Here is a 27,944-nt window from a genome sequence, read left to right as displayed (position 1 = left end):
CCAGTATTTATCTTATGTGCAAAATAATAAACTCATTTGCACCCCTTGCATTGTGACATAGTTTTGTCCAGAAAACTTGAGTAAGAAAATTTACTCAATTTTTTGCTTAACTTTCCTTAATGAATCAGGCCCACTGTGGCTAGATTTACTGAAGGGCGGTTTGCTTCAACTAAAGGCCAAACTGCCAGTAAAGGGTCTGAAAACCACAGTTTAACAAACCACCACTTTACAGATCGCCGTGATCAAACTACAAACAGATTTATTAAGCTGGTGTTTGACAAACTTCCGGGAAAACTGACAACTAAACAGGGAAAATAAGAGACGCTTGTGAGAGGGGAGATTGTTCAAACTGCATTACCCCTAAATATTGTTCCCTGTCCCCCCAAAACAAAGAAATTGGGAGATTGAGTCAAAAGTGTGTTAGGAAATGCCTTCATCATCATCATCATCACCATTTATTTGTATAGCGCCACTGATTCCGCAGCGCTGTACAGAGAACTCACTCACATCAGTCCCTGCCCCATTGGAGCTTACAGTCTAAATTCCCTAACATACACACATAGACAACAGAGAGAGAGAGAGAGACTAGGGTCAATTTTGATAGCAGCCAATTAACCTACTAGTAAGTTTTTGGAGTGTGGGAGGAAACCGGAGCACCCGGAGGAAACCCACGCTAACACGGGGAGAACATAGAAACTCCACACAGATAAGGCCATGGTCGGGAATTGAACTCATGACCCCAGAGCTGTGAGGCAGAAGTGCTAACCACTTAGTCCCCGTGCTGCCTTAGGATGCAGAGTTTCCCTGAACTGCAGATTTTTACTGCCGGGTTCAATTAGATCAAACAGTTAACCCTATCACTTCCAGCCAGCTCAGCTTAGAGGAAAAAGTACTGCTCATGTTTTCATCAATGCCTTTCACGTGCCTGTTTTAGTCTGTCATTCTTGGTATTGTCACTAATGGATTACAATAATTCTCCTGCTATAACATGTATCAGTTGATATGACAGAGACACCCAAGTCCAGCCTGTGTATATCGAAAACAACCCTCCCAGCGTCCACCAGCAAGGGAATCTCCTGTGTTCAGTGTGAGCCAGCAAGTCACGTATCACCAGTGCTGCAGGAAAATGCTGAATCATCTTTCGTAGACAGAAAGCAAGAATGTGAGGCTGTAATTAGACAGACACGCACACACTGCAACGATGCTCCACACTCTGAGTGGGCGATATTGTATCACGCAAGGATTTGCGGCAGTGGAAAGGGTTAAATCGGGTTTTTACAAGCCGCAGTCTGTCGCTCTTGCCTGGTTCAATGTCCAGAGCTTCATTCAGGGGCTCCTTGCCCGGAGAAGGAAGGGTTAATGTCAGAACATTGTTGACACTTGTAACAGTAGCTGAAAGGAATACCTTAGTGTCAAGTGAGAGGTGTGACCATTGTGTACGTGTGTCTCAGCACCACGCATCCCTCCCAGAATCCTCCCCCCTCTGCCTTGTAGCCTCGCTTGCGGTAAATTAAAAGGGTTTGCAGTGTAATTTTAGATGGAGAGGTTTAGTTTATGGCTGTCATTTAGAAATATCCTATATATCTTTTTATATGTCTCTATTGGGTGTTATATGCAGAGCTGGATAACTCATTGCCTAAGTAGGCACCGGTCTATGGCAGCAACTTTTATGGGGCGCAGAGGCGAATCGATGTTACCGTCTCTCTATCTTCTGTACCACAAACCATGGTCTCTCCAGTCCTTGCCTATTCTGCAGCGTCGTCACCAAAACTATTGGCTATTTCCTGAGCCTCAACATGACAACTGAGAACTAGTCTTTAGCGTTCTGGTGTAGTTGAAATGATTACCTTTTCTTGATACAAATAACTAACTTTAAAAGCAGCAATAAAGGTCTTGAGATACATTGGATTCATTTGCCATCTTATTGTTTGTAATTGTTTTTACTGCATATATAATTATGAAAGCACAATAGCTACTGGCACTTGATAAATGGAGCTTGAGCCAGTATATCTCATCCACCTTGAAAAAAATCTTTGGTCGAAACACGTTGGAAAAATTAGACTTTACCTTGGATGCTGACTACCTACCGGATTAACCATCTTGATCCAAATAAGCATCAATTATACCCTGGGGACATTTATATCTTATTTGCGCTGTCTCCCGTACTCCTAGGAGAGTAGGCAAGTCTTCCGCATCCTACCCATCGGGAGCCAAAATTCTGTGTTTCTCAGAGAATAGCTTCATTTTGGCCCCTCCTCCATGACAAGATGACGATTTTGTCGCGGGGCGGGGCCAAAATAAGGCGATTCGCCCCGTCCCATCGTCCCCTTTCCGCCTTCAGACCACACCCCCTCCCTGGGATCTCCTGGATGCCAACAGCACAATGTTGACAAGTATAATTAAAATTTCATGTATTTTAAACGATTTTACGCAGCATTCACTCCTTTTCCATCTTTTCATGCGGTTTTATGCCATCCTATGTAGAATCAATCTGAGCAAACATTTCATCCGGAGACACAAGCACACTTTATATAAAGGTCATCTCATTCTTGATGTCTGGTGAGTGTAACCCCACTAGGGGAGGTCACGTTGGAGAACTTGAATTGCACAACACAGGAAGGAAGATGGATCTTCACTTATTTGGAATTTTTTCCACTTTTTCCTAATTGTGCACTTTGTATACTCACATAAGAGTGTGTTTGTTTGCACATTGTTTATCATTTTGGTGTTTTTTTTGTATTACACTATGTGGTTCTTTTTATCTCCTTTCATGGTAATTTTGGAGCAATCACCTTGAGAGGAATAAGGAACCACAGAGACGCTTATGAGTTTAAATGTTTATTTTTGAGAGATACCACAAGCGCTTAGATTTCTCCACTTGTTTTTTTTCATGTCACTGATGTACTCAAACTAGTCTGTGGTCTGTTAGGTCCTATCACAGCTGCATGTGAGTGTGGAGTGCTGGGGAATTCTATATTCATTACCACTATACACCCTTGTGGTCAAGTTCAAGCACAGTAAGTGCAATTACTTGCTCACAGCGGAATTAGTAGCGCTATATAAATAGCTGATGATGATGATGATGATGATGATGAAAGGTGAATCACCATTAGAAAGTGCAGAATCCTCTGAAATCCTGAAGACAACTTTTGGACTCCCCCCAACATGTGGGTCCATAGCCTAAGGGAGTGTGTTTAGCTTGAAGAAGGGGGCGTCCCTTGCTCCCCGTCATTTTTTCAGACTTCTGTGTCAAGTTTTGTCCATGAGAATTGTTCTGGTTTTGTCCATTTTGCCAAACTCTTCTGCTCTTGTTTTGGGTTGGATGCCGATCTCGGCGTCCGTGCTTACCCTGTACACTATATAAGTACATTTTAATTTTAAAAAAATAAAAAAAAGTTTCTAAAACCCAAAAAACTTGTCTTAAGAACGTGTCCATATTCCATATCATGGTTGGTGTAGTATCCTATATATTATAGAGTATAATAGAATTGTATTATGACCAAGTCCAGGTCAAGCGGCTCACTGCGCATGCGCCCAGTTGCAGAGACGGCCCCAGGAGGCCGTAAGTCAACACTTACTACACCGGGTATTATCGGCAGGACATCTGAGTAAAGCAAAGCTACGTCTGCCATGTATTTTTTTTATATTTGCAGCCAATAAGCGATTTTTTACCACCGCAATAAACGGTAAATAATCATTACGGATGGCCCTGCATGGGTTAACTGGCTTAAAATGGACAGATCATGCTGACTTGTAATTGTTTACACACACTGACAAGACATATTATTATCTAGTGGTGATAATCGGCTGGATTTAAGGATTCTGAACTTCCTTGGCTGTCACCTTGTTGTCCTAGAGATAACTCAATTTATGGCTCATTCCAGCTACGCAAATACACATATCAACGTCCTATTCACATAACACACACTTTACCCTAATACGTCTTCATTTTATTCTACCTACACCCATGGCGCCTCTAAGGGGGGAATTTTATTTCCCCCGAATTTGCGCAGCATTAAACCTATTACCATTATTACGGTAGTTTTAACCTGGCTTTCTGCTCGCAGCTCAGGGAGCTGCGAGCAGAAAGCCGGCATTGAAACTACCGTAATAACGATAATAATGCGCATTATTACTGTAATAATAGAAATAATGCGCATGCTGCTTTTACCCGTAACGCTGCCAATTGAATTCCCCTATAGGTCTGTGTTTTTATAACCCAGATCGTTGAGGACCCAAGGACAGAAACTAGGAATTAGAGGTTTCACATTTCACTGAACTGTAAATGACTAAGTAAATTTATTAAATTACACAACCTCTAAAATCACTGTAGCTGTCCATATTATATGAGGTGACCTACATAATTACTGTCGCACACCGGACCACTCGGCTTACTTACCAGGGTCCGGTGGGCAGGGATGGCCTCTTCCGACAGGCGCCATCTTGGATTTTAGGAGTGTGCATATGGCCTCAAAACTTTTACAATTTTCTCCTGCCAGTCTCGCCTGGTACCCATCCAGAGAACCGCGACCTGCGTTGTGGTGTAAACAGCGAAGACCAAACCTCCTTGCAAGTGGGTCCCTGACGAAAACCTTTGTAGCCTTAGACCCCGCGCTTCCGTGGTAGGTGGAGCTAAACCCGGCAGATGCCCAGAATCCTACCGCTCCTGTGTGCTTTAGAGATAATTAGCTGCCAGTGGTGTTTATTACGGTCCAGAGCTCAGGAGGAAATGTATGTACACAGGGAATTAATTAGTAATGAATAAACAAGAATGCATTTACAGCTAATGATGTCAAAGATGTGATTAAATGTTTTCCATAACAATTCGCGTTGGCAACCAATATAAACATTGTTACATTGTTAATTGAGCATCAATATTACTCAAAGTGAATCTTTGCATTGCCTTTAGATGTCTAAAAGTGAATATACCTTAAAAAGGCAAGACATATGTCCATAAGTGGCTAACAGACCGAAGCATTTAGTCCACTGTAGTCCCACCAACTTTAATACAAGCCACCCGGATGTCCTGGTTACATCAACTTATTTCCCAATAACATCCGCTGATTGTGCATTATTAAATAACATTGCTCAACGGTGTACACATTCATCACAACCATAACAACCAATTGGACATTCGTTCTTATTGTTTAATTTGCATCGCCAGATAAGAACTGGTTGCTGATTGGCTGCTATGGTTGTAGTGCATGTTTTGAAAAAGAATCAATGGAATCTTGCTCCCAGGGCTGAAGCTGAAGTCATCGGACATCTCTTTAAATGCAGCCAACTACCATGGACACAACTGTCCTGACCTACAACAGTAAAAGAGGCTTTGCTGCCTTTTAAAGGGCTATAAACACACTATTCAATCATCATTTATTTATATAGCGCCACTGATTCTGCAGCGCTGTACAGAGAACTCATTCACATCAGTCCCTGCCCCATTGGAGCTTACAATCTAAATTCCCTAACATACACACAGACACTAGAGTCAATTTGTTAGCAGCCAATTAACCTACCAGTATGTTTTTGAGTATGGGAGGAAACCAGAGCACCCAGAGGAAACCCACGCAAACACGGGGAGAACATACAAACTCCACACAGATAAGGCCATGGTCGGGAATTGAACTCATGACCCCAGTGCTGTAAGGCAGAAGTGCTAGCCACTAAGCCACCCATTACATATGGAAGAAAGATCACAGAGCATTTAAGGAAATTACAATCCCTTGGACAGGTCTGATGTCAGTTGATGGAACCTATTTTTCGGTAGTATGTGAGCAAAGTTAGTTTATATCTTTAATTTTGCCTTTAGCAAGCCATGACTTAAATTCCTCATTACCTTAGGGTTGGACTCACTTAATTTTAGAACAGAAAACAAACATACTCACCTACTTTTTATACCCCCCAGAGAGATCACGGACTCAGTTACAAGAGGAACTATTAGTTTGACTAACGCACTCCTTATAATATGATTGATGACCAGCCTCATAGATTTTAGTAAAAAAAAGAAAAGAAAAAAAACTTTGGGGTTAGACGATCACAAACTGACACATTATTATATATTTTTTTATTATTATATGTCCCTAGTGTGTAATGAATTCATTCTCTGACGACAGTGTCACCGTTTCATTATACTAGTCCCAGAGGGGCAGATCATTGCACCAATCTGGTGTTTTTCGTGGGTCCCACGATGGTCAACCCCGAGGACTCAGGATTGGACGGTTGCTGCAGTAAGTATATAGATGCAGTAATTGGCTGACTCCACTGCATGGACCGCTGGTCATATAATGCTGGTCGGCTGCCTGGCCTAATGATCGGCTCTATGCAGTTAGACAGCTCACGTGGCTATTTGCCAACAGATCGTCATTTATCAATCAGTTCCAATAAACAGATCTGCTCATATGTTTTACAGTAAAAAAAGTTTCCAAGGACACATTGTTGTGCATTAAATCTTCTGTACTTTCTAGATACACATCAGCGGACACATGGGCGTCCCTTTAATATTTAAAAGGGCCGCACGTCACCCTTAATCTTAGTAATAAGTTAAAACAATACATTTAATCAAAGAAAGAGACACCTATCTGTAATAATATAACAGCAGGCATTGTATACAAAGTGTTACAAGCTATAACAAAAAAATCGGACAATAAAGCAGGACGGACTGGGGGCTGCAGGTGACAGCTCGGAGGGCCGCCTGTTGGCCCTAGGGCCACCTGTTGGCCATCACTACATTAGACATAGGGTGGTATATATATAATCTGCCATGACCCCAATACATGATCATTACATATTGGTATAACTCCCCTATGCTGAATTTCCAGGCTAAGCGCACGGGGAGGGGGCTGGACAGCAGACCTCAGAGCTACGCCCCCCAAGTGCAGGTTTGTGGTGATGCGGTATGGGCTGAAGCTCTGCCTAGTGCTCTTGCTTCCGCCTTGCATTGAACCACTGCAGTCCCAAACCTGCAAAGACTGAGATCTTAGACAGAAAGAGTTCAGTATAAGATACTTGTACATCACTCTGACCTACAGGGGCACTAATTTGATAATAATGCAACATTTTTCTATAATATATATATATATATATATATATATGCTATAATATACTATGTTTTGCATCTAACATGTGGAAAACAGATGTATGTGCAGCTGACAGGGACTCATCTTTAAAAAAAAGGGACTGTCTCTGAAAATAAGGACACTATACAATGCTGACAGATGCTCAGGAGCTATAACAAGTGGTGTCATGTGCTCATGTAGTAGCTGCTGTGGAACTACAAGTCCCGGGAGGGCCCCCCCAGGCTGCAGAGTACGTGACCAGTCAGTAGGAGCCGGCAGCCACGCCCCCTCCCTCTGATTGGCGTGGGCGTGTCCCCAGAGATCCCCAGGCCTGATACATTGTATCACTGTCACAGTATATACAGGACCCGGCCACACACCGCTATGTTGTCTGCAGCGCTCGGCAAGGTGCTGGTCGGTACTAGTCGGGGCTACAGTATCATGGCGGCCGGGAGAGGACTGATCTTCAGACAGGTGAGTGTGTGATTAACCCCTGCACTGCTGACTGGGTGCAGCTGCTTTATAGACTCCTTCCTGACACCCACACTGGTGTGAGAGAGCTGCTGGGGAAGCTGGACAGCCTGGGGAACTACAAATCCCAGCATGTCCACCCAAAGAGCTCTCTGGGACTGCTTTACCTTTGTAGTTTGGCTGTAGGGAGTGGGAGAGTCCTGGGCTTTGTATTTATAACAGTTCCTGCTACTTATATGCAGATATTACTGCACTATGTAGGAGGAATACACAGACATCTAGGGATACACTGATCCTGCAGTAGGATATATATATATATATATATATATATATATATATATATATATATATATATATATATATATATATATATATATATTGGACAGCAGTTGCAGCATGTAGTGTTTTGCTTCTTAGAGGAAGTTGTTTATATATTCTCACTCCAAACCTGATACAAAGTAACACTGCAACTGGCTACAAGTCTGCAGCCAGTATGGTCTCTGCCCCCTGTCTCCTTGCTGGGTGATCAGGACCTGTATAGAAGGCGGATATGGAGCAAGAATGAAGGTTTTGTAAGACCTAGTAGTAAGACAGTATAGAAGGAAGTCACGGGGTGGGGTGTATGTGTATATATATTACATACTGCAAATTCATATCTTGTATTCAGCCCGGTGACTGGGAAATCCTGGAATGGATCCAACCAGACCGGATAATAATATATTAGCACTTCTCGGGGGAACCTGGACCAACAATCATTTACTGTAAGGACCCAGCTTGGATGTGTTCAGCCAGTCTTTCTGCAATATAAAATTCATAATGAAAAGCAATATATAGGGAGGGTATTCAATTGAACGCCAGATTTTTTTTTCCCCCCCGTGTTAAAAAAAATAAAATAATAAAAAAAAATCACCCGCGGGTTTTTAACTGCTATAGCGACCGTTTTTAGTTAATACAGCGTGAAAACTCGTGAAAATTCAATTGAAAAAGAGGGAACACTGCCGCAGCGCGTTAATCATTGTGTTTGCAAATATTTAGGGGAGTGAAGGGGAGTGTTTAACGCGGTCATGTATAACACACAAAAAAAGGACTGGCTACATTTTCATACATTTTATTGCATTACACGACCATTCTAGTTGATAATATCTACATTACAGTACTTTCTTTAGCATATTTTTTTATTTAACTATATTTTTTACTATAGAATCATCTATACCATGTCAAAACACATTAGTACATGTATTTGTACCAACAACATACATAAATATATTTAATTAGTGATTTTAATTTTTTATTTCATTATTTTTTAACAAGAAAATCAACTTTTACATGTTAGGCATTAGTGATAACCGTATTTTATCTTTTTTTCTCATTATTGCATGATTTCAAATAGTTTTCAGAGGTATTTTATTTTTATCACACCCCAAAGAGGTGCGAGATAAAACAATATATTGGCCCGTTTAACGCGCTGCGTTAAAAAACAATTGAACAGCCTTTAATGCGGCTGCCTCTCACACACCCTATAATTTCAATAGACCTTCTACTGGAGCGCGAGAATACCGTTTGTTAAAGAAAACCCGGAGCGTTAAAAATGTAATTGAATTGCAGGTAAAGTTAACGGGCTCGAAAATGATACAAAAAAACAGCGTTAAAATGACTTAACGCGGTCTTAAAAAAAAATCTTGCGGTCAATTGAATACCCCTTCATAGTCTTTCTATGTACATTGCCATAAACAGGATTGGCAAATCACTCGGGGGTGGGGGGAAATACAAGCTATAAAATTATGACCAGGCACATACAAGTTTGCACAAAACTTTAGAAACCTCCAAAACAAACTAAATTTTGAAAATGAAAATATATATCGTACCAGTAATACAATACAAAATAGTCCAGTATAGTTTGGAAAAGCAGTAAATTGTACGTTGTGTACCTTGTTAATTGTGGCTGGGATTATAAACTCCTTCGGTATATTACACCATGTTGTTTGTATGTTCTCCCTGTGTTTGCGTGGGTTTCCTCCGGGTGCTCCGGTTTCCTCCCACACTCCAAAAAAAACCATACTAGTAGGTTAATAGACTGCTATCAAAATTGACCCTAGTCTCTCCCTCTCTGTCTGTCTCCCTCTCTGTCTGTCTGTGAGCATGTGTCTATATTAGGGAAATTAGACTGTAAGCTCCAATGTGGCAGGGACTGATGTGAATGAGTTCTTTGTACAGCGCTGCGGAATTAGTGGCACTATATAAATAAATGATGATGATGATGTTGTATTGTTATACTATTATTATACGTTTTAGTGCTTTGCTATCCTACTAGATAATGTATTGGGCAGGGTTATTCCCTATATTGTGTTGTTTGGATTTATCCTCTTGTGTTTAGCGCATTCTCTTTTTTTATTTAGTGAGTCTCTCCTTGAACATTGTAACCTAGAGCTTAAAAATTAGTTTGAGTACCATGTTTTTATCAGCTGTGGAAGCTCCAGTAGAATTCTGTACACCTGAAAATTCTAACCATGAATCCGCAGCACCGATTATATTCCAATAGTTGCCAAAATAGTTTTAAGGCTCTTGGCTGGTCAGTTGGTGCATCTAGTCATGGTCATACATGAAGCAGCCTTGGAGGACCTCGGAGAACTAAAATCCCCATCATGTCAAGTTTACTGAATTCCATTTCTAACACTCTTTTTGGGTTGCAAATAATTTAATGTACTAATACTAATTTGTATTCATTTACAAAGAGTAGGGATAGATGGTACAAATTAAATCTGACATGCCAAAAAAGAGAGGAATGTTATTGTGTGGTTGGTCAGTATTGGAAAAATGGGGACATTTGCTGGGACAGACAAGTTAGAAATTCGAAGTCTGGGTCTAATTATATTTTATAAAGGTACTAAAATTGAGGTGGGCACACTCTCATCTAGATGTTGCACATTGGTCAACCAAACATTAAATGTTCATCACTCATATCCGTGACGGCAGATTTCAAATTCTACCACATACAAAACTTTTCCTTGGAACCCCAACAATAGTAACCAGTTGGTTGTCTGAAGCAAAGATAAGTGCAGGTAGAATTACAGGCACCTGAAATCGCCCCTTAGCAGGAATGTTGTTAAAGTATGAGGAATATTATGTATTTATTAAGCTTTAACAGAACAGGAAGCATATATAGAATATCGGCTATATACACACCGATCGGCCACAACAGTAAAACGTTATTGTGTAGGTCCCTCTCGTGCCACCAGAACAGCTCTAACCCCGCGAGACATGAGCTCCACAAGACCTCTGTAGGTGTCCTGTGGTATCTGGCACCAAGATGTTAGCAGCAGATCCTTTCAGTCGTCCTGTAAGTTGTGAGGTGGGGCCTCCATGGCTCAGACTTGTTTCTCCAGCACATCCCACAGATGCTCGATGGGTTTGAGATCTGGGGAATTTGGAGGCCAAGTCAACACCTTGAACTCTTTGTCATGTTCCTCAAACTATTCCTGAACAATTTTTGCAGTGTGTCAGGACGCATTATCCTGCTGAAAGAGGCCACTGCTTAAGGGAATACCATTAACATGAAGGGGTGTACTTGGTCTGCAAAAATGTTTAGGTAGATGGTAAGTGTCAAAGTAACATCAACATGAATGCCTTGATTCAAGGTTTCCCAGCAGTACATTGCCCAGAGCATCACACTGCCTCCGTCGGCTTGTCTTCTTCCCATAGTGCATCCTGGTGCTATCTGTTCCCCAGGTAAACGAAACACTCATCCGGCCGGCCGCATGATGTTAAAGAAAACGTGATTCTTCAGACCAGACCACCTTCTTCCATTGCTCCATGGTCCAGTTCTGGCGCTCGTGTCCAGTGGTCATCATGGAAACTATGACCGGTCTGCGGCTATGCAGCCCCATACGCAGCAAGCTGCGATGCACTGTGTGTTCTGACACCTTTCTATCATAGTCAGCATTAACTTTTTCAGCAATTTGTGCTACAGCAGCTCTTCTGTGTGATTGGACCAGATGGGCCGCTAGCCTCTGCTCCCCACACACATCACATGACCCTGTCACCAGTTCACCGGTTGTCCTTACTTGAACTACATTTGGTAGTTACTAACCCCTATATATCGGGATCACCCCACAAGACTTACCGTTATGGAGATGCTCTGACCCAGTCGTCCAGCCATCACAATTTGGCCTTTGTCAAAGTCGCACAGATCTTTACGCTTGCCCATTTTTCCTGCTTCCAACACATCAACGTCAAGAACTGTTCACTTACTGCCTAATATATCCCACCCCTGGACAGCTGCCATTGTAACGACATAATCAATGTTATCACTTCACTTGTCAGTGGATTTATTGTTGTGGCTGATCGGTGTATCCGATAAGTAGTATTTGCAGAGCTCAGTATGTGTAAGCATAGAATATTAATACTTTAATGGTATGCAAAAATTCTAAGATAGAGAGGTGTAATGTAATCAACCCTCCTATCAGTCTTCTTTTTACAAGATGTCTTATTATATTTTTCACTAATGTTAGGGAAATAAACTGTACATAGTGTAATGGTTTGCAGGACACGTTTTGGGAGTTTTGTTATATTCTAGGAACTGGGTTATATTGTTAGTGTAGTTGATCCTTAGTTGTGTGTTTTTTTTTTTTTGTTTTTTTTTAATACAAACTTTATTTGAATTTTGTCTCCGCAGTTGTTTGAGCCAGTCAGTTGTACGTACACCTATCTTCTCGCTGATGTGGCCAGTAAGGAGGCTGTTCTGATCGATCCCGTGCTGGAAACGGCTAATCGAGATGCAAAACTCATTCAGGATCTTGGCCTGAAAATGGTCTATGCAGGTATAGTTTGCGCTAAGATATGATCAGTATTGCAAGTCAAAGAATACAGTACAGGCAGTGAATAAATTTCAGGAACAGAGTTTCAGATGCTCAGCAAACGAGAGATAAAATCGATCTGTAAATTATATCGGTGTGTTGGCTACGAGGTCACAGCTCACCTCCCTGATTGTGCCATAGCACGGCTTACTGGGTACAAGACAGAGACCAGGGGCGCACGGAGGATTGTCGGGGGGGTTGTTTCCCCCCACCGACCGAAGAAAAAAACCCAAAATAAAACACGAGAGAGAGCAGCAGCTCCGTTTCGCCAGCGCTGTCCTATACAGCAGCCGCGGCGCTGTCTAAGAAGCGTCTGCGGCAGTGCTGTATACAATACAGCACCGCCGCAGACGCTTCTTTGACAGCGCCGCGGCTGCTGTATAGGACAGTGGCCACTTAGTTCGCGCAGGGGGGGGGGAGGTTTCTAGAGACTCAGAAACCCCCCCCTGCGTGCGCCACTGGAGACCTATATCAGACAGGCTGCCCATTCCGAATACTCACACCAGGATTTGGAGAACAACCTATTGGAGTAATCGGTTAATCACAAACACATTTTCTGGCTCCTCCTACTTCTATAGTTATAGCCATATTACTGACTGCAATGATACAATGTGTCCTTTATAGCTTATAATGCAGAAAATGAAACTCTAACATGATTAATAATGGAATGTGGAGGCAACGGGGAGCAGAGTGTGAGCTCATTAGTGCCATTGCCACATATGATTCAAACTACAACTTGGCAACATAGTTAAAGTTTTTCTACCCTTTTCCGTATAAATAAATGTCACTTAAGGGCTGGTTCAGTCGAGGGTTTAGTCGAAATTTGCTCATGCAGGTCCTGAGTCATTAAGGAGAGCAAAGCATAAACAAGGAGTAACTTTGCACCTGGGCAAAACCATGTTGCATTAGAGGGGGAGGTAAATATAAAATGTGGGGACAGATTTATAGTTGGGGTAGGGCATGTCCTAGATCAACTTTAACTTTCAGTGTAAAAAATAAAGCTGTCAAGTATTTGTGTGCTAGATGAAAAAACAGACAATATTCAACTTATGTGCAAAATAATAAACTCATTTGCACCCCTTGCATTGTAACATGGTTTGTCCCGGAGAGCATTTGTACTTGCAGCGAACTAACAAATTTGGTGTTTATTAAAACGATTCTGGGAATGCGGGGGTTAATGTACGGCAGTTTTTGGTCACCTTCGTGTCCTTAGCTTTTGAGCACCACTGACCGTTGGCGAATGCTGGGTCTTGTAGTTCCTCTACAGCAGGTGTTACTTCTACACTGCGCTCGCTCTGCATTAACACAGCTACTCGATTAAGTCGGAGAAGAGTTTGTGTTGTCACCTTTGTCTCCGTGCACCCTGTGTTACTGGTTTACTGGAGAGCTCTATAAACTGGGTAACTGTAAACCTTGAACTTCCCCGATAATAAATGGATAAATCAATTAACCTAGGGCTCAAAAATGAACCGGTGTCTGGAGAAAACACAGCCGTCGTTAACCCCTCACCATCCAGCCAGAATCCACTGCAGCTGCTGTTTAAAGTGGAAGCTACGTGACCAGCAGAGGCAGTTATAGCACAATAAAAGCAGTTTATACGCCCATGTATCCAGTTATAAACGGATGGCGTGATATTGTCACTTAGGTGTAGACAACCCCCCCTCCCCCAGGTAAATTGCATAACTCTATAAAAAGATTAGACTTTGCCTCGTCTAGTTACATAGTGTACCCAGCAGATGGGTTTGAGAGTGCAATGGTGATGCCAAGATTTTTTTTGAAAACTGGCTCCAGTGACAGAAACCATAGGCATACCGAGGGGGAGTTTCCTAGTGCCTGGAAACCTCCCTTTAAGCCTGCGGCACTGTATAATTGACTTGGCTGGACCCTGCTAGGAACTGTCGTGTGTTTGTGTCATTGCTCTGTCGCTTACCATCCAGCCAGGTCGCTGCAGTATTTGTCCGAGAGTGTATGAAAATAATATTGTGACCTGTGAGGTGGTGAAAATTGACTGCAAATGACTTGACATTAGTGTTATTGAGGTTAATAATAATGTAGGAACAAAAAAAGAGCAAAAGTATGTGATTTTTAGCATATTTTAGGATTTTTTTCTAAAACATCCAAAACCAAAACACACAAGGGTGGTTTTGCCAAAACCAAAACACGAAGTTAATCCAGATCCAAAACCAAAACCAGTTCACGGGGGTCAGTGAGCATCTTTAACCTTTAGGCACCACGGTCCTTAAAGATATATTGATTATTCGTATGAAAGTGAACTGCCAGCAATTCTCCTTTGAACATTTGATTTTTTTATCTGTCGAGTTGGGGTGGTGGAAGATGCTCTCCGAGTGGGCTCTAGAAACATGATTCGAACATACAATTTGGATAGAAGCAAATAAATAATGAAAGATTAGGATACTGGCACCGGCCACCTGCGTCCGTAGGCAAGGGGTCGGCCACCTGCGTCGGTAGGCAAGGGGTCGGCCACCTGCGTCCGTAGGCAAGGGGTCGGCCACCTGCGTCCGTAGGCAAGGGGTCGGCCACCTGCGTCCGTAGGCAAGGGGTCGGCCACCTGCGTCCGTAGGCAAGGGGTCGGCCACCTGCGTCCGTAGGCAAGGGGTCGGCCACCTGCGTCCGTAGGCAAGGGGTCGGCCACCAGCGGCTCTGTAGTTGGGGCGTATAACTCTACAACAGCTGGAGAGCGTCAGGTTTCCTAATTTAATCTTAGGTAATGTTCCGTAATACAGCGCAGCATTGTTCTGTCCCCTCATTTGTTCTCCATTTCCTCCCATGTGTCTCCAGCCAACACTCATTGCCACGCTGATCACGTTACCGGGACGGGGGCCCTGAAGAAGCTGTTACCTGGTAGTAAGAGCGTCATCTCTAAGGACAGCGGAGCGCTCGCTGACGTCCACATACAGGAAGGAGATCTCATCAAGTTTGGGAACTTTGTGAGTATATAACAACGTGTTCTGCTGTGAGGGGTCCGATCTCTCTTACTGCCGGCGTAAGAGGGATTGTTACTTTCTTGGGGTTCCTAATAACTGGAGGTTGTGTTTTCACTGTCGAACTTTGTCCTCCGCTGTGATCACTGGAAGTCAGATGCAGCTTCAAAATAGGGATCAGTAGATTGTTTACCTGTCACTCAACACAACACATCCCATGTGAAACTGGTTGTAAGGGGGAAGCTTTAAACTAGACAAAGCCTGATTTTTGTTGCCTATTGAGGTCATTTTCAACAAGACAGGACATAAATTGCAGACTTATTACCCCTATGATGATTGTAACGATCAATTTAGATCTAATTGCACTTGATCACACAAGATAGGAAATCCTGCCACCTACGGGATGACATTGATTCCTACAGGGCTGCATTTGCTTTATGTACAAACCATTGTTTATTGTTTTCATATAGAATAATCCATTAAGGGTAGGGTGCGGGCGGCAACATGGAAGGAACAAGTGCTCCTTAGGTACTAAATTACAGTAGTTGCTTTAAATTAGCATTGCCTCGTAAATTTAAAAAAATAGGCAACTAAGCATCATTTGTGTGTGTGTCTGTGTATGTATGTGTATATGTGTGTATATATGTGTGTATGTATGTGTATGTGTGTATATATGTATATATATATATATATATTTCATGTAGAAGAATAATTAAGACTAGGTGGGCTAAAGGGAGATTACAGCAATATATGTCTTAAAACGGAAGGTATTATAGGTATTATATATCTCTGCCATAAAGCAGCATTGTCTCAAAAACGATGTACGGAGTATAGCAGTTTATATTCATTTTGTATTTACTTTTGCCTCTTGGTCATTATGAAGCCTCTATTTTCTCCCACATAAATAATTGAATGGGCGTTTAGACAGGGGGGGACGTGAGTATATGGAGTGTACTAAATTAGAGTGTATTCATGGTGAAAAAGAGGGCGTGGCATACTGAAAAGGGGGGTGTGACATGCCAATAGGGGTGTGTGGTTTTGGGAGAACAAACGTGGCTTTAAACCTTCCTAACCTGTGTGTGCTCTGCAGTCCCTGGAGGCTCGGTCCACTCCCGGCCACACAGACGGGTGCCTCACGTACGTGCTGAATGATAAAAGCATGGCCTTCACGGGGGATGCCCTACTCATCCGGGGCTGTGGGCGCACAGACTTCCAGCAAGGTACGTCCTGACCGCCCACCCTCCAGGGCTTCACTATTTGGGGGTCCCGTCCTGTCCCTGCTAACACAAGAAAAATATTTCCAGCAGATTCTGTGTTTATACCGCTCAGTATTTATTGACGTGTGTTGCAGGTTGTCCCAGTACTTTGTATCAATCAGTACACAGCAAGATCTTCAGCCTGCCCGACAACTGCTTCCTGTACCCAGCTCATGACTACACGGGTGAGTCCTACAACCTGGCACTGACTGAGAACGATGCATAGGGTTAGTCAAGCTCCTCTCTATCACTGTTCGCCAGACTACTGGTTCTGTCTCGGCACTAGTCATGTCCTGCTCTGAAAGTCTTTTGGACAAAGCAATGATTTGGAGACCTGCTGTTTAAATCATAGGCAAACCGAGGGGCGGGTTCCTAGTTCTAGGAAACCCACCTTCAAGCCTGGGGCACTGTATAATTGAGGTGGTTGGACCCTGCCCTCGCTTCACACAGCTCTAAAGAGATAGCTGCGTGCACCTAGCAGTAGTGCACGCAGCATTGCCCATGTATATTATGGGGATAGGTAGAGTTGGAGAGCAGCCAAGCACTGTCTAAAATTATAGCTACGCCCCCATGCATGCTGGTCACGTCCACTGACTGCGTGGTGTGGAAACCCCCCCCTCTGCAAATCCTGCATATACCCCTGTAAATGGCGTTCGCAGATGTGACAGGAGATTAACCCTGTGTGTGAAAAGCTGAGTGTAAAATCCACACACAAGTCTCCTCTCCTGGCTCTGGTATCTGATTCCCCTTCCCTCTTGTTACAGGTCAGACTGTGACGACCGTAGAGGAGGAGAAACGCTTGAACCCGCGACTGACCAAGAGTGAGGCCGAGTTTGTGACGATCATGAATAATTTGAACCTGCGTAGACCTGCGCAGATAGGTGAGGACCACACAATCGCTAATCGGGGGGAAAATCTGGTAGTGTAATAATTTTGTTAGAGAAAACAATGCCAGCGCTTAAGGTGCAGCGCACACAGCGGATGTGGCGATGTTTAATAATGGAGGGTGAGACACTGTAAGGGGATAACGTACATATAGAAAAGGTTCTCGGCTGAAATAACAATCGCTGTGTAAATATTGTCTTAGCAGCAATCAAGAAACTGAAGATCTAATTTTGGCTTTATTACAGCATAATACAGTTTTGGTTTTTTTGGGTTATTTTAAGACCTCAAAAGGGGAAACATATTTCTCAGACTGTTCTACAACGGTCTATACTTGCATCAACCAGTCTTCTTTTTCTGTGCAATACACACAGTGAACACTAGATGTCACCATGGTTTAATGGTTTTTCCCTGCAACAGGTATCGCAACTAGAATATTATTTATTTATAAAGCACCAACAATGTCTGCAGTGCTGTACAAGTAATCAGTGTGTACTAGGCATTATGACATTTACACTATTTTAACATTTACACAAACGGGAGACAATAGTAACGAAACTTGGCTTACAGTGCTAACCTTTTAAATGTACTGTATATACATATCCATAGTGTGTGTATTTAATTTTCCTCTTGTAGGTGCTAATGTATGCTGTGCTTATACCACAGTTTGCTTTTTTTCTTTTAAATAGTTTTTAAACTATTAAAGCATTGATATAATGAGATGAGGATCTCGTGGGCCAATAATTCTGATCATGCAGACTCTCTCTTCACTAGGATTCAGCAGCATTACACAGTATGCAGCCTGTCGGTTCAACTAGAGCCAGAGTCATTACTGACACCAACATTCCTCAGTGATGTCACTGGTTCCTAGTTACCTGATAGGATACAGACTTGTGAATATTGGCTGAGCCCCCAAGATGGCTGCCTCCACTGTGTGTGTGTAGATGACTTTATTTCAAGAAATCTTATTTTGTAGCAATAACGAAAAACCAGATCTGGCTTATATATGTGGTGCAAAACAGACCAGTTAGTAACTTCTAATTTAGAAATAAATCAGCCTAGTTAGGTAGCGGTGAAGTTTGTCACAACACGGTGGCTCAGTGGTTAGCACTTCTGCCTCACAGCACTGGGGTCATGAGTTCAATTCCCGACCATGGCCTTAGCTGTGAGGAGTTTGCATGTTCTCTCCGTGTTTGTGTGGGTTTCCTCCAGGTGCTCTAGTTTCCTCCCACACTCCAAAAACATATTAGTAGGTTAATTGGCTACTATCATAATTGACCCCTAGTCTGTGTCTCTGTCTGTCTGTGTGTGTGTATTTTAGGGAATTTAGACTGTAAGCTCCAATGGGGCAGGGACTGATGTGAGTGAGTTCTCTGTACAGCGCTGCAGAATCAGTGGCGCTATATAAATAAATGGTGATGATGATGATGATGAACAAATGCCTTTTTTGATAAGTCTTCTTGGCAACATGTAAACGTTATACTAAGTGTTCTTTCTTCCATCATCTATTCTCTTCCCCAGACATTGCCGTCCCGGCCAACTTAAAATGCGGCATTCAGGATGAATGATTACCTCGCTGACAGAGAAATCTTTTATAGTGCCTAAAAAATCAGGAATTTTTTTTATTTTTTTTTATTTGTAAGGCATATGTGGAGCGTTATCAAAATATTTTTAATATGGTGGTTTTAGTAACTGCACTGAAATTCTGGGGTGTGGGAGGGGGGGGTGGAGGTATCGAGGGGGTTTTTTTGTTTGTTTTTTGACAACTCGCCCAAATATTTCATCAATAATGATCACTTTCACAGCTGGACAAGGGACACACATCTCTGTATATATGTAAATGATTATTTTTATGACGCCAATGAACTTTCCATCCACATCAATAGAAACAGCCACCATCATGTCCAGGATGTTAATGAACTATGCAAAGCACTTTTTTTCATGCATATTTGCTGTAATTTTGATTAATTACACAGCAGAAGCTGCAACAGTGGAGAGATCTGATTGGAAAAAAAAATGTCTGCGTATCATAATCATGAACATCTATAATGAAATAAAATATATTGGTGTGGAATTTGTTCTCCTTGTAATATTACTGGTTTCTTCTGGGTGCTCTTGTTTCCTTCCACAGTCCAAAAATATACTTGTAGTTTAAAATAATAAATATATATATATATATTTAGTGTGTATGTAGCTGGGTTAGGGGAACAGACGCCATCTCCTGGTGTAGATGGTGATGTACAGCAGCCGAAAAATCAAACATAAGTCGTTTCTGATTATCAAACTAAAAAAAACCCCAAAAAACAGAAGTTCCAGCACATATGGTTTACTGACAACTGACACAAGGCTTTCTCCGATACAGACCCTGCAGTCCCTTCCCCCAGGCAGAGTAGCCAGGATGTTGGTGTCAGTAGCTGAGAGGGGGTACTGGCACTGAATTGCTGTTTGGAGGCTTCTGGGGTACCTCTTTGGTAAGTTGGCTCTCAATTTAAAAACACATATGTATGGCCCAAATATATGGGACTCTCATTGTTTAGAGTAGGACCATCCTATTAGCAAAAGCGCCTTGGCGTGGCGGATGGCTTAAACATACATTTGCAAATGTGTGCAACAAAGACTTTTGCATTTTTATCTACAGTAGAAATGGCAGATCTGTTGCTGGCTATAGCAGTGTGCTGGGGGAAAAAATGTTGTGTGTATGTTCCTTTTAGGATAACCCCACCCTTTCAGCACCTGTTATGGCCTATAAATTGATTTGAGCAGCTTCCACTTTTGTATTAGCCAGGATGTCTAGCCTGACTGCTTTTTAACACCCTTACACAGGTGCAAGTGCTAATTAGCCTATTCTCAGGCTGAAGGCCCAAGATAAACAAAATAGGGCTTGATGGATGGAGCCCGTCCTCACTCTCCATCCATAACCCACGTGAACCCTTTACCACGTCTTAACAAAGGCCAAAAACCATTTAAATACAGACAAACATTTTCCTGGGGTTTCTGAAACATGTAGGTCAGCATCCTGGGACAAACATACCTGCTCATACAGGAAGCTGATATGGATGACACTGATGTTTCCAAACGCAGGTACTCATGCTCCCTTAAGAGTACAGGGTTTAAATGTATGAATATGCGGGTTCTTCAACACCCGCGTGTTCGGCGATTAAATTTCAAGTGCCGCTGCATTGTGAAGGGAACCCTTTACAATGCAGCGCCACTTGAAATTTAATCGCCGAACACGCGGGTGTTGAAGAACCCGCATATTCATACATTTACCCCCAGGTGTTAATATTGTGAGTGGTTGAGTACAGATGACATAATTTGTGCCTCAGTGATTTTGATTCAACCACCTTGGTTAAGGCATGAACATCCTTCAATCCTGGGGTAAATTTATCAAGCTGCGGATTTGAAAAAATGGAGATGTTGCCTAAAGCAGCCAATCAGATTCTAGCTGTCTTTGTAGAATGCACTAAATAAATAACAACTAGAATCCGATTGGTTGCTATAGGCAACATCTCCACTTTTTCAAATCCGCAGTTTAATAAATTTACCCTACGGACTACAATAATTTTGCTTTCAGACACATATTCAATTTCATTTAGGTTCCAATGATCTAAATGACACCAGAAAATCCCATATAGAAATCAGCAGCTTCAGGGATGTTTCCGGATTGGTTGCCAGCATGTTTTACAAGTCATTGAAGTTTTGGTAACTGGGGAAAGTGCCCATAGTATATGGCTTATAGGCCTGAGCTATGTCCACAGATCTTAAACGGCAAGTAATGCTACTATCTAACATTGTGTATTACGGAACCAGATAATCGTCATGGAAAAACTGGAGCATTTATGCTAATGGCCATTTTCTGCAGGAGGTTGACATGATACATGGGGAGCAGGGTCAATGAGGTCACAGCAGCTCAACTGACTGCAGTCTCAGCTTTTTGACCTCAGATATTGTCATTGTCCTAAAAACATGAGATGAGTGTCAGTTAATGTAATGTAGAGGTAGTACTTTACTTCTGTGACTGAATATCAGATTTCTGAACATTTCTATTTTAATTATAATAAACTTTGACACAGTTATGGTATAACTGGTAATGAATACCTTACTGTATTTTACAGTGTGATGAATTCAAATGCAGTAAAATCATTTCCAGTTTGGTTACTCTATAGGACTGGTTTTCCTTGCTATTTCTGGGCTCCTTGGTATAAATATCTGCTTTGTATATAAAACAGCGATCTCATAGGGAGGAGTACGGGGAGGGTTGGCTATGTTGTTATTTGTATATAGCAACTCCCACCTGTACATTTAATAAGCAGAGGACACTAGCAGAGGACTTGTATCGCAGGCAGTGCTGGATTAAGGGATTACTGGCCAGGTGCTGAATATGATGACAGCCTGTCTGACGGTGTATTAGTGTATGGGTGTGGCCTGCACACCCAGTAAATGTAATGGAAAATTGCTATTTAAAGACTTATAATTAAATACAACATTGTGCCACCAGAACTGTATAGAATTTAATGATCACTATACTACAAATAATAAGTAGGGCCCCAGCATCTGGTGACCAGTATAACATGCAGAGCCCCAGCATCTGGTGACCAGTATAACATGCAGAGACCCCCATCTGGTGACCAGTATAACATGCAGAGACACACCATCTGGTGACCAGTATAACATGCAGAGCCCCAGCATCTGGTGACCAGTATAACATGCAGAGACCCCCATCTGGTGACCAGTATAACATGCAGAGACCCCCATCTGGTGACCAGTATAACATGCAGAGCCCCAGCATCTGGTGACCAGTATAACATGCAGAGCCCCACCATCTGGTGACCAGTATAACATGCAGAGACTCACCATCTGGTGACCAGTATAACATGCAGAGCCCCACCATCTGGTGACCAGTATAACATGCAGAGACCCCCATCTGGTGACCAGTATAACATGCAGAGCCCCACCATCTGGTGACCAGTATAACATGCAGAGCCCCACCATCTGGTGACCAGTATAACATGCAGAGCCCCACCATCTGGTGACCAGTATAACATGCAGAGACCCACCATCTGGTGACCAGTATAACATGCAGAGACCCACCATCTGGTGACCAGTATAACATGCAGAGCCCCAGCATCTGGTGACCAGTATAACATGCAGAGCCCCACCATCTGGTGACCAGTATAACATGCAGAGACCCACCATCTGGTGACCAGTATAACATGCAGAGCCCCAGCATCTGGTGACCAGTATAACATGCAGAGACCCCCATCTGGTGACCAGTATAACATGCAGAGACCCACCATCTGGTGACCAGTATAACATGCAGAGACTCACCATCTGGTGACCAGTATAACATGCAGAGCCCCACCATCTGGTGACCAGTATAACATGCAGAGACCCCCATCTGGTGACCAGTATAACATGCAGAGACCCACCATCTGGTGACCAGTATAACATGCAGAGACCCACCATCTGGTGACCAGTATAACATGCAGAGACCCCCCATCTGGTGACCAGTATAACATGCAGAGACCCCCCATCTGGTGACCAGTATAACATGCAGAGACCCACCATCTGGTGACCAGTATAACATGCAGAGACCCCCCATCTGGTGACCAGTATAACATGCAGAGCCCCCATCTGGTGACCAGTATAACATGCAGAGACCCACCATCTGGTGACCAGTATAACATGCAGAGCCCCACCATCTGGTGACCAGTATAACATGCAGAGACTCACCATCTGGTGACCAGTATAACATGCAGAGCCCCACCATCTGGTGACCAGTATAACATGCAGAGACCCACCATCTGGTGACCAGTATAACATGCAGAGCCCCACCATCTGGTGACCAGTATAACATGCAGAGACCCCCATCTGGTGACCAGTATAACATGCAGAGACCCACCATCTGGTGACCAGTATAACATGCAGAGACCCACCATCTGGTGACCAGTATAACATGCAGAGACCCCCCATCTGGTGACCAGTATAACATGCAGAGACCCCCCATCTGGTGACCAGTATAACATGTAGAGCCCCCATCTGGTGACCAGTATAACATGCAGAGCCCCCATCTGGTGACCAGTATAACATGCAGAGACCCACCATCTGGTGACCAGTATAACATGCAGAGACCCACCATCTGGTGACCAGTATAACATGCAGAGACTCACCATCTGGTGACCAGTATAACATGCAGAGACCCACCATCTGGTGACCAGTATAACATGCAGAGACCCACCATCTGGTGACCAGTATAACATGCAGAGCCCCACCATCTGGTGACCAGTATAACATGCAGAGCCCCATCATCTGGTGACCAGTATAACATGCAGAGACCCACCATCTGGTGACCAGTATAACATGCAGAGACCCCCATCTGGTGACCAGTATAACATGCAGAGACCCCCATCTGGTGACCAGTATAACATGCAGAGACCCACCATCTGGTGACCAGTATAACATGCAGAGACCCCCATCTGGTGACCAGTATAACATGCAGAGACCCCACCATCTGGTGACCAGTATAACATGCAGAGACCCCCATCTGGTGACCAGTATAACATGCAGAGACCCCCATCTGGTGACCAGTATAACATGCAGAGACCCACCATCTGGTGACCAGTATAACATGCAGAGCCCCACCATCTGGTGACCAGTATAACATGCAGAGACCCCCCATCTGGTGACCAGTACAACATGCAGAGCCCCACCATCTGGTGACCAGTATAACATGCAGAGACCCACCATCTGGTGACCAGTATAACATGCAGAGACCCACCATCTGGTGACCAGTATAACATGCAGAGACCCACCATCTGGTGACCAGTATAACATGCAGAGACCCACCATCTGGTGACCAGTATAACATGCAGAGCCCCACCATCTGGTGACCAGTATAACATGCAGAGACCCACCATCTGGTGACCAGTATAACATGCAGAGACCCCCCATCTGGTGACCAGTACAACATGCAGAGCCCCACCATCTGGTGACCAGTATAACATGCAGAGACCCACCATCTGGTGACCAGTATAACATGCAGAGACCCACCATCTGGTGACCAGTATAACATGCAGAGACCCACCATCTGGTGACCAGTATAACATGCAGAGACCCACCATCTGGTGACCAGTATAACATGCAGAGCCCCACCATCTGGTGACCAGTATAACATGCAGAGACCCACCATCTGGTGACCAGTATAACATGCAGAGCCCCACCATCTGGTGACCAGTATAACATGCAGAGACCCCCATCTGGTGACCAGTATAACATGCAGAGACCCACCATCTGGTGACCAGTATAACATGCAGAGCCCCATCATCTGGTGACCAGTATAACATGCAGAGACCCACCATCTGGTGACCAGTATAACATGCAGAGCCCCACCATCTGGTGACCAGTATAACATGCAGAGACCCACCATCTGGTGACCAGTATAACATGCAGAGACCCCCCATCTGGTGACCAGTATAACATGCAGAGACCCCCATCTGGTGACCAGTATAACATGCAGAGACCCCCATCTGGTGACCAGTATAACATGCAGAGACCCCCATCTGGTGACCAGTATAACATGCAGAGACCCACCATCTGGTGACCAGTATAACATGCAGAGCCCCACCATCTGGTGACCAGTATAACATGCAGAGACCCCCATCTGGTGACCAGTATAACATGCAGAGCCCCACCATCTGGTGACCAGTATAACATGCAGAGACCCACCATCTGGTGACCAGTATAACATGCAGAGACCCACCATCTGGTGACCAGTATAACATGCAGAGCCCCACCATCTGGTGACCAGTATAACATGCAGAGACCCACCATCTGGTGACCAGTATAACATGCAGAGCCCCACCATCTGGTGACCAGTATAACATGCAGAGCCCCACCATCTGGTGACCAGTATAACATGCAGAGACCCACCATCTGGTGACCAGTATAACATGCAGAGCCCCATCATCTGGTGACCAGTATAACATGCAGAGCCCCACCATCTGGTGACCAGTATAACATGCAGAGACCCACCATCTGGTGACCAGTATAACATGCAGAGACCCCCCATCTGGTGACCAGTATAACATGCAGAGACCCCCATCTGGTGACCAGTATAACATGCAGAGACCCCCATCTGGTGACCAGTATAACATGCAGAGACCACCATCTGGTGACCAGTATAACATGCAGAGACCCCCATCTGGTGACCAGTATAACATGCAGAGCCCCACCATCTGGTGACCAGTATAACATGCAGAGCCCCACCATCTGGTGACCAGTATAACATGCAGAGACCCCCATCTGGTGACCAGTATAACATGCAGAGCCCCACCATCTGGTGACCAGTATATCATGCAGAGACCCCCATCTGGTGACCAGTATAACATGCAGAGCCCCACCATCTGGTGACCAGTATAACATGCAGAGACCCACCATCTGGTGACCAGTATAACATGCAGAGCCCCACCATCTGGTGACCAGTATAACATGCAGAGCCCCACCATCTGGTGACCAGTATAACATGCAGAGCCCCACCATCTGGTGACCAGTATAACATGCAGAGCCCCACCATCTGGTGACCAGTATAACATGCAGAGACCCACCATCTGGTGCCCAGTATAACATGCAGAGACCCCCATCTGGTGACCAGTATAACATGCAGAGACCCCCATCTGGTGACCAGTATAACATGCAGAGACCCACCATCTGGTGACCAGTATAACATGCAGAGACCCACCATCTGGTGACCAGTATAACATGCAGAGACCCCCATCTGGTGACCAGTATAACATGCAGAGCCCCACCATCTGGTGACCAGTATAACATGCAGAGACCCCCATCTGGTGACCAGTATAACATGCAGAGACCCCCATCTGGTGACCAGTATAACATGCAGAGACCCACCATCTGGTGACCAGTATAACATGCAGAGCCCCACCATCTGGTGACCAGTATAACATGCAGAGCCCCACCATCTGGTGACCAGTATAACATGCAGAGACCCACCATCTGGTGACCAGTATAACATGCAGAGACCCACCATCTGGTGACCAGTATAACATGCAGAGCCCCACCATCTGGTGACCAGTATAACATGCAGAGACCCCCCATCTGGTGACCAGTATAACATGCAGAGACACACCATCTGGTGACCAGTATAACATGCAGAGACCCACCATCTGGTGACCAGTATAACATGCAGAGCCCCACCATCTGGTGACCAGTATAACATGCAGAGACCCACCATCTGGTGACCAGTATAACATGCAGAGACCCCCATCTGGTGACCAGTATAACATGCAGAGCCCCATCATCTGGTGACCAGTATAACATGCAGAGACCCACCATCTGGTGACCAGTATAACATGCAGAGACCCAGCATCTGGTGACCAGTATAACATGCAGAGACCCCCATCTGGTGACCAGTATAACATGCAGAGCCCCACCATCTGGTGACCAGTATAACATGCAGAGCCCCATCATCTGGTGACCAGTATAACATGCAGAGCCCCACCATCTGGTGACCAGTATAACATGCAGAGACCCACCATCTGGTGACCAGTATAACATGCAGAGACCCACCATCTGGTGACCAGTATAACATGCAGAGACCCCCATCTGGTGACCAGTATAACATGCAGAGACCCCCATCTGGTGACCAGTATAACATGCAGAGACCCACCATCTGGTGACCAGTATAACATGCAGAGCCCCACCATCTGGTGACCAGTATAACATGCAGAGCCCCACCATCTGGTGACCAGTATAACATGCAGAGCCCCACCATCTGGTGACCAGTATAACATGCAGAGACCCACCATCTGGTGACCAGTATAACATGCAGAGCCCCACCATCTGGTGACCAGTATAACATGCAGAGACCCACCATCTGGTGACCAGTATAACATGCAGAGACCCACCATCTGGTGACCAGTATAACATGCAGAGACCCACCATCTGGTGACCAGTACAACATGCAGAGCCCCATCATCTGGTGACCAGTATAACATGCAGAGACCCCCATCTGGTGACCAGTATAACATGCAGAGACCCCCATCTGGTGACCAGTATAACATGCAGAGCCCCACCATCTGGTGACCAGTATAACATGCAGAGCCCCACCATCTGGTGACCAGTATAACATGCAGAGCCCCCCCATCTGGTGACCAGTATAACATGCAGAGCCCCACCATCTGGTGACCAGTATAACATGCAGAGCCCCACCATCTGGTGACCAGTATAACATGCAGAGCCCCACCATCTGGTGACCAGTATAACATGCAGAGCCCCACCATCTGGTGACCAGTATAACATGCAGAGACCCCCATCTGGTGACCAGTATAACATGCAGAGCCCCACCATCTGGTGACCAGTATAACATGCAGAGCCCCACCATCTGGTGACCAGTATAACATGCAGAGACCCCCATCTGGTGACCAGTATAACATGTGGAGACCCCCCAATTGGTGACCAGTATAACATGCA

General features: G+C 44.2%; 1 protein-coding gene across 1 annotated transcript; it reads left to right on the top strand.

Moving 5' to 3' along the window:
- The first annotated feature begins 7,395 nt into the window (after window positions 1–7,395).
- Window positions 7,396–19,533, top strand: ETHE1 (ETHE1 persulfide dioxygenase). Its single transcript, XM_075189593.1, has 7 exons — window positions 7,396–7,529; window positions 12,199–12,343; window positions 15,179–15,327; window positions 16,412–16,541; window positions 16,673–16,762; window positions 17,342–17,458; window positions 18,981–19,533. The coding sequence occupies exons 1-7, from the start codon at window positions 7,440–7,442 to the stop codon at window positions 19,025–19,027; spliced, it is 768 nt and encodes a 255-aa protein (XP_075045694.1). The 5' UTR covers window positions 7,396–7,439; the 3' UTR covers window positions 19,028–19,533.
- Window positions 19,534–27,944: the final 8,411 nt, after the last annotated feature.

This window comes from Mixophyes fleayi, chromosome 11, assembly GCF_038048845.1.
Source record: "Mixophyes fleayi isolate aMixFle1 chromosome 11, aMixFle1.hap1, whole genome shotgun sequence".
Classification (NCBI taxonomy): domain Eukaryota; kingdom Metazoa; phylum Chordata; class Amphibia; order Anura; family Limnodynastidae; genus Mixophyes; species Mixophyes fleayi.
This window is presented reverse-complemented; position numbering and strand designations above follow the sequence as displayed.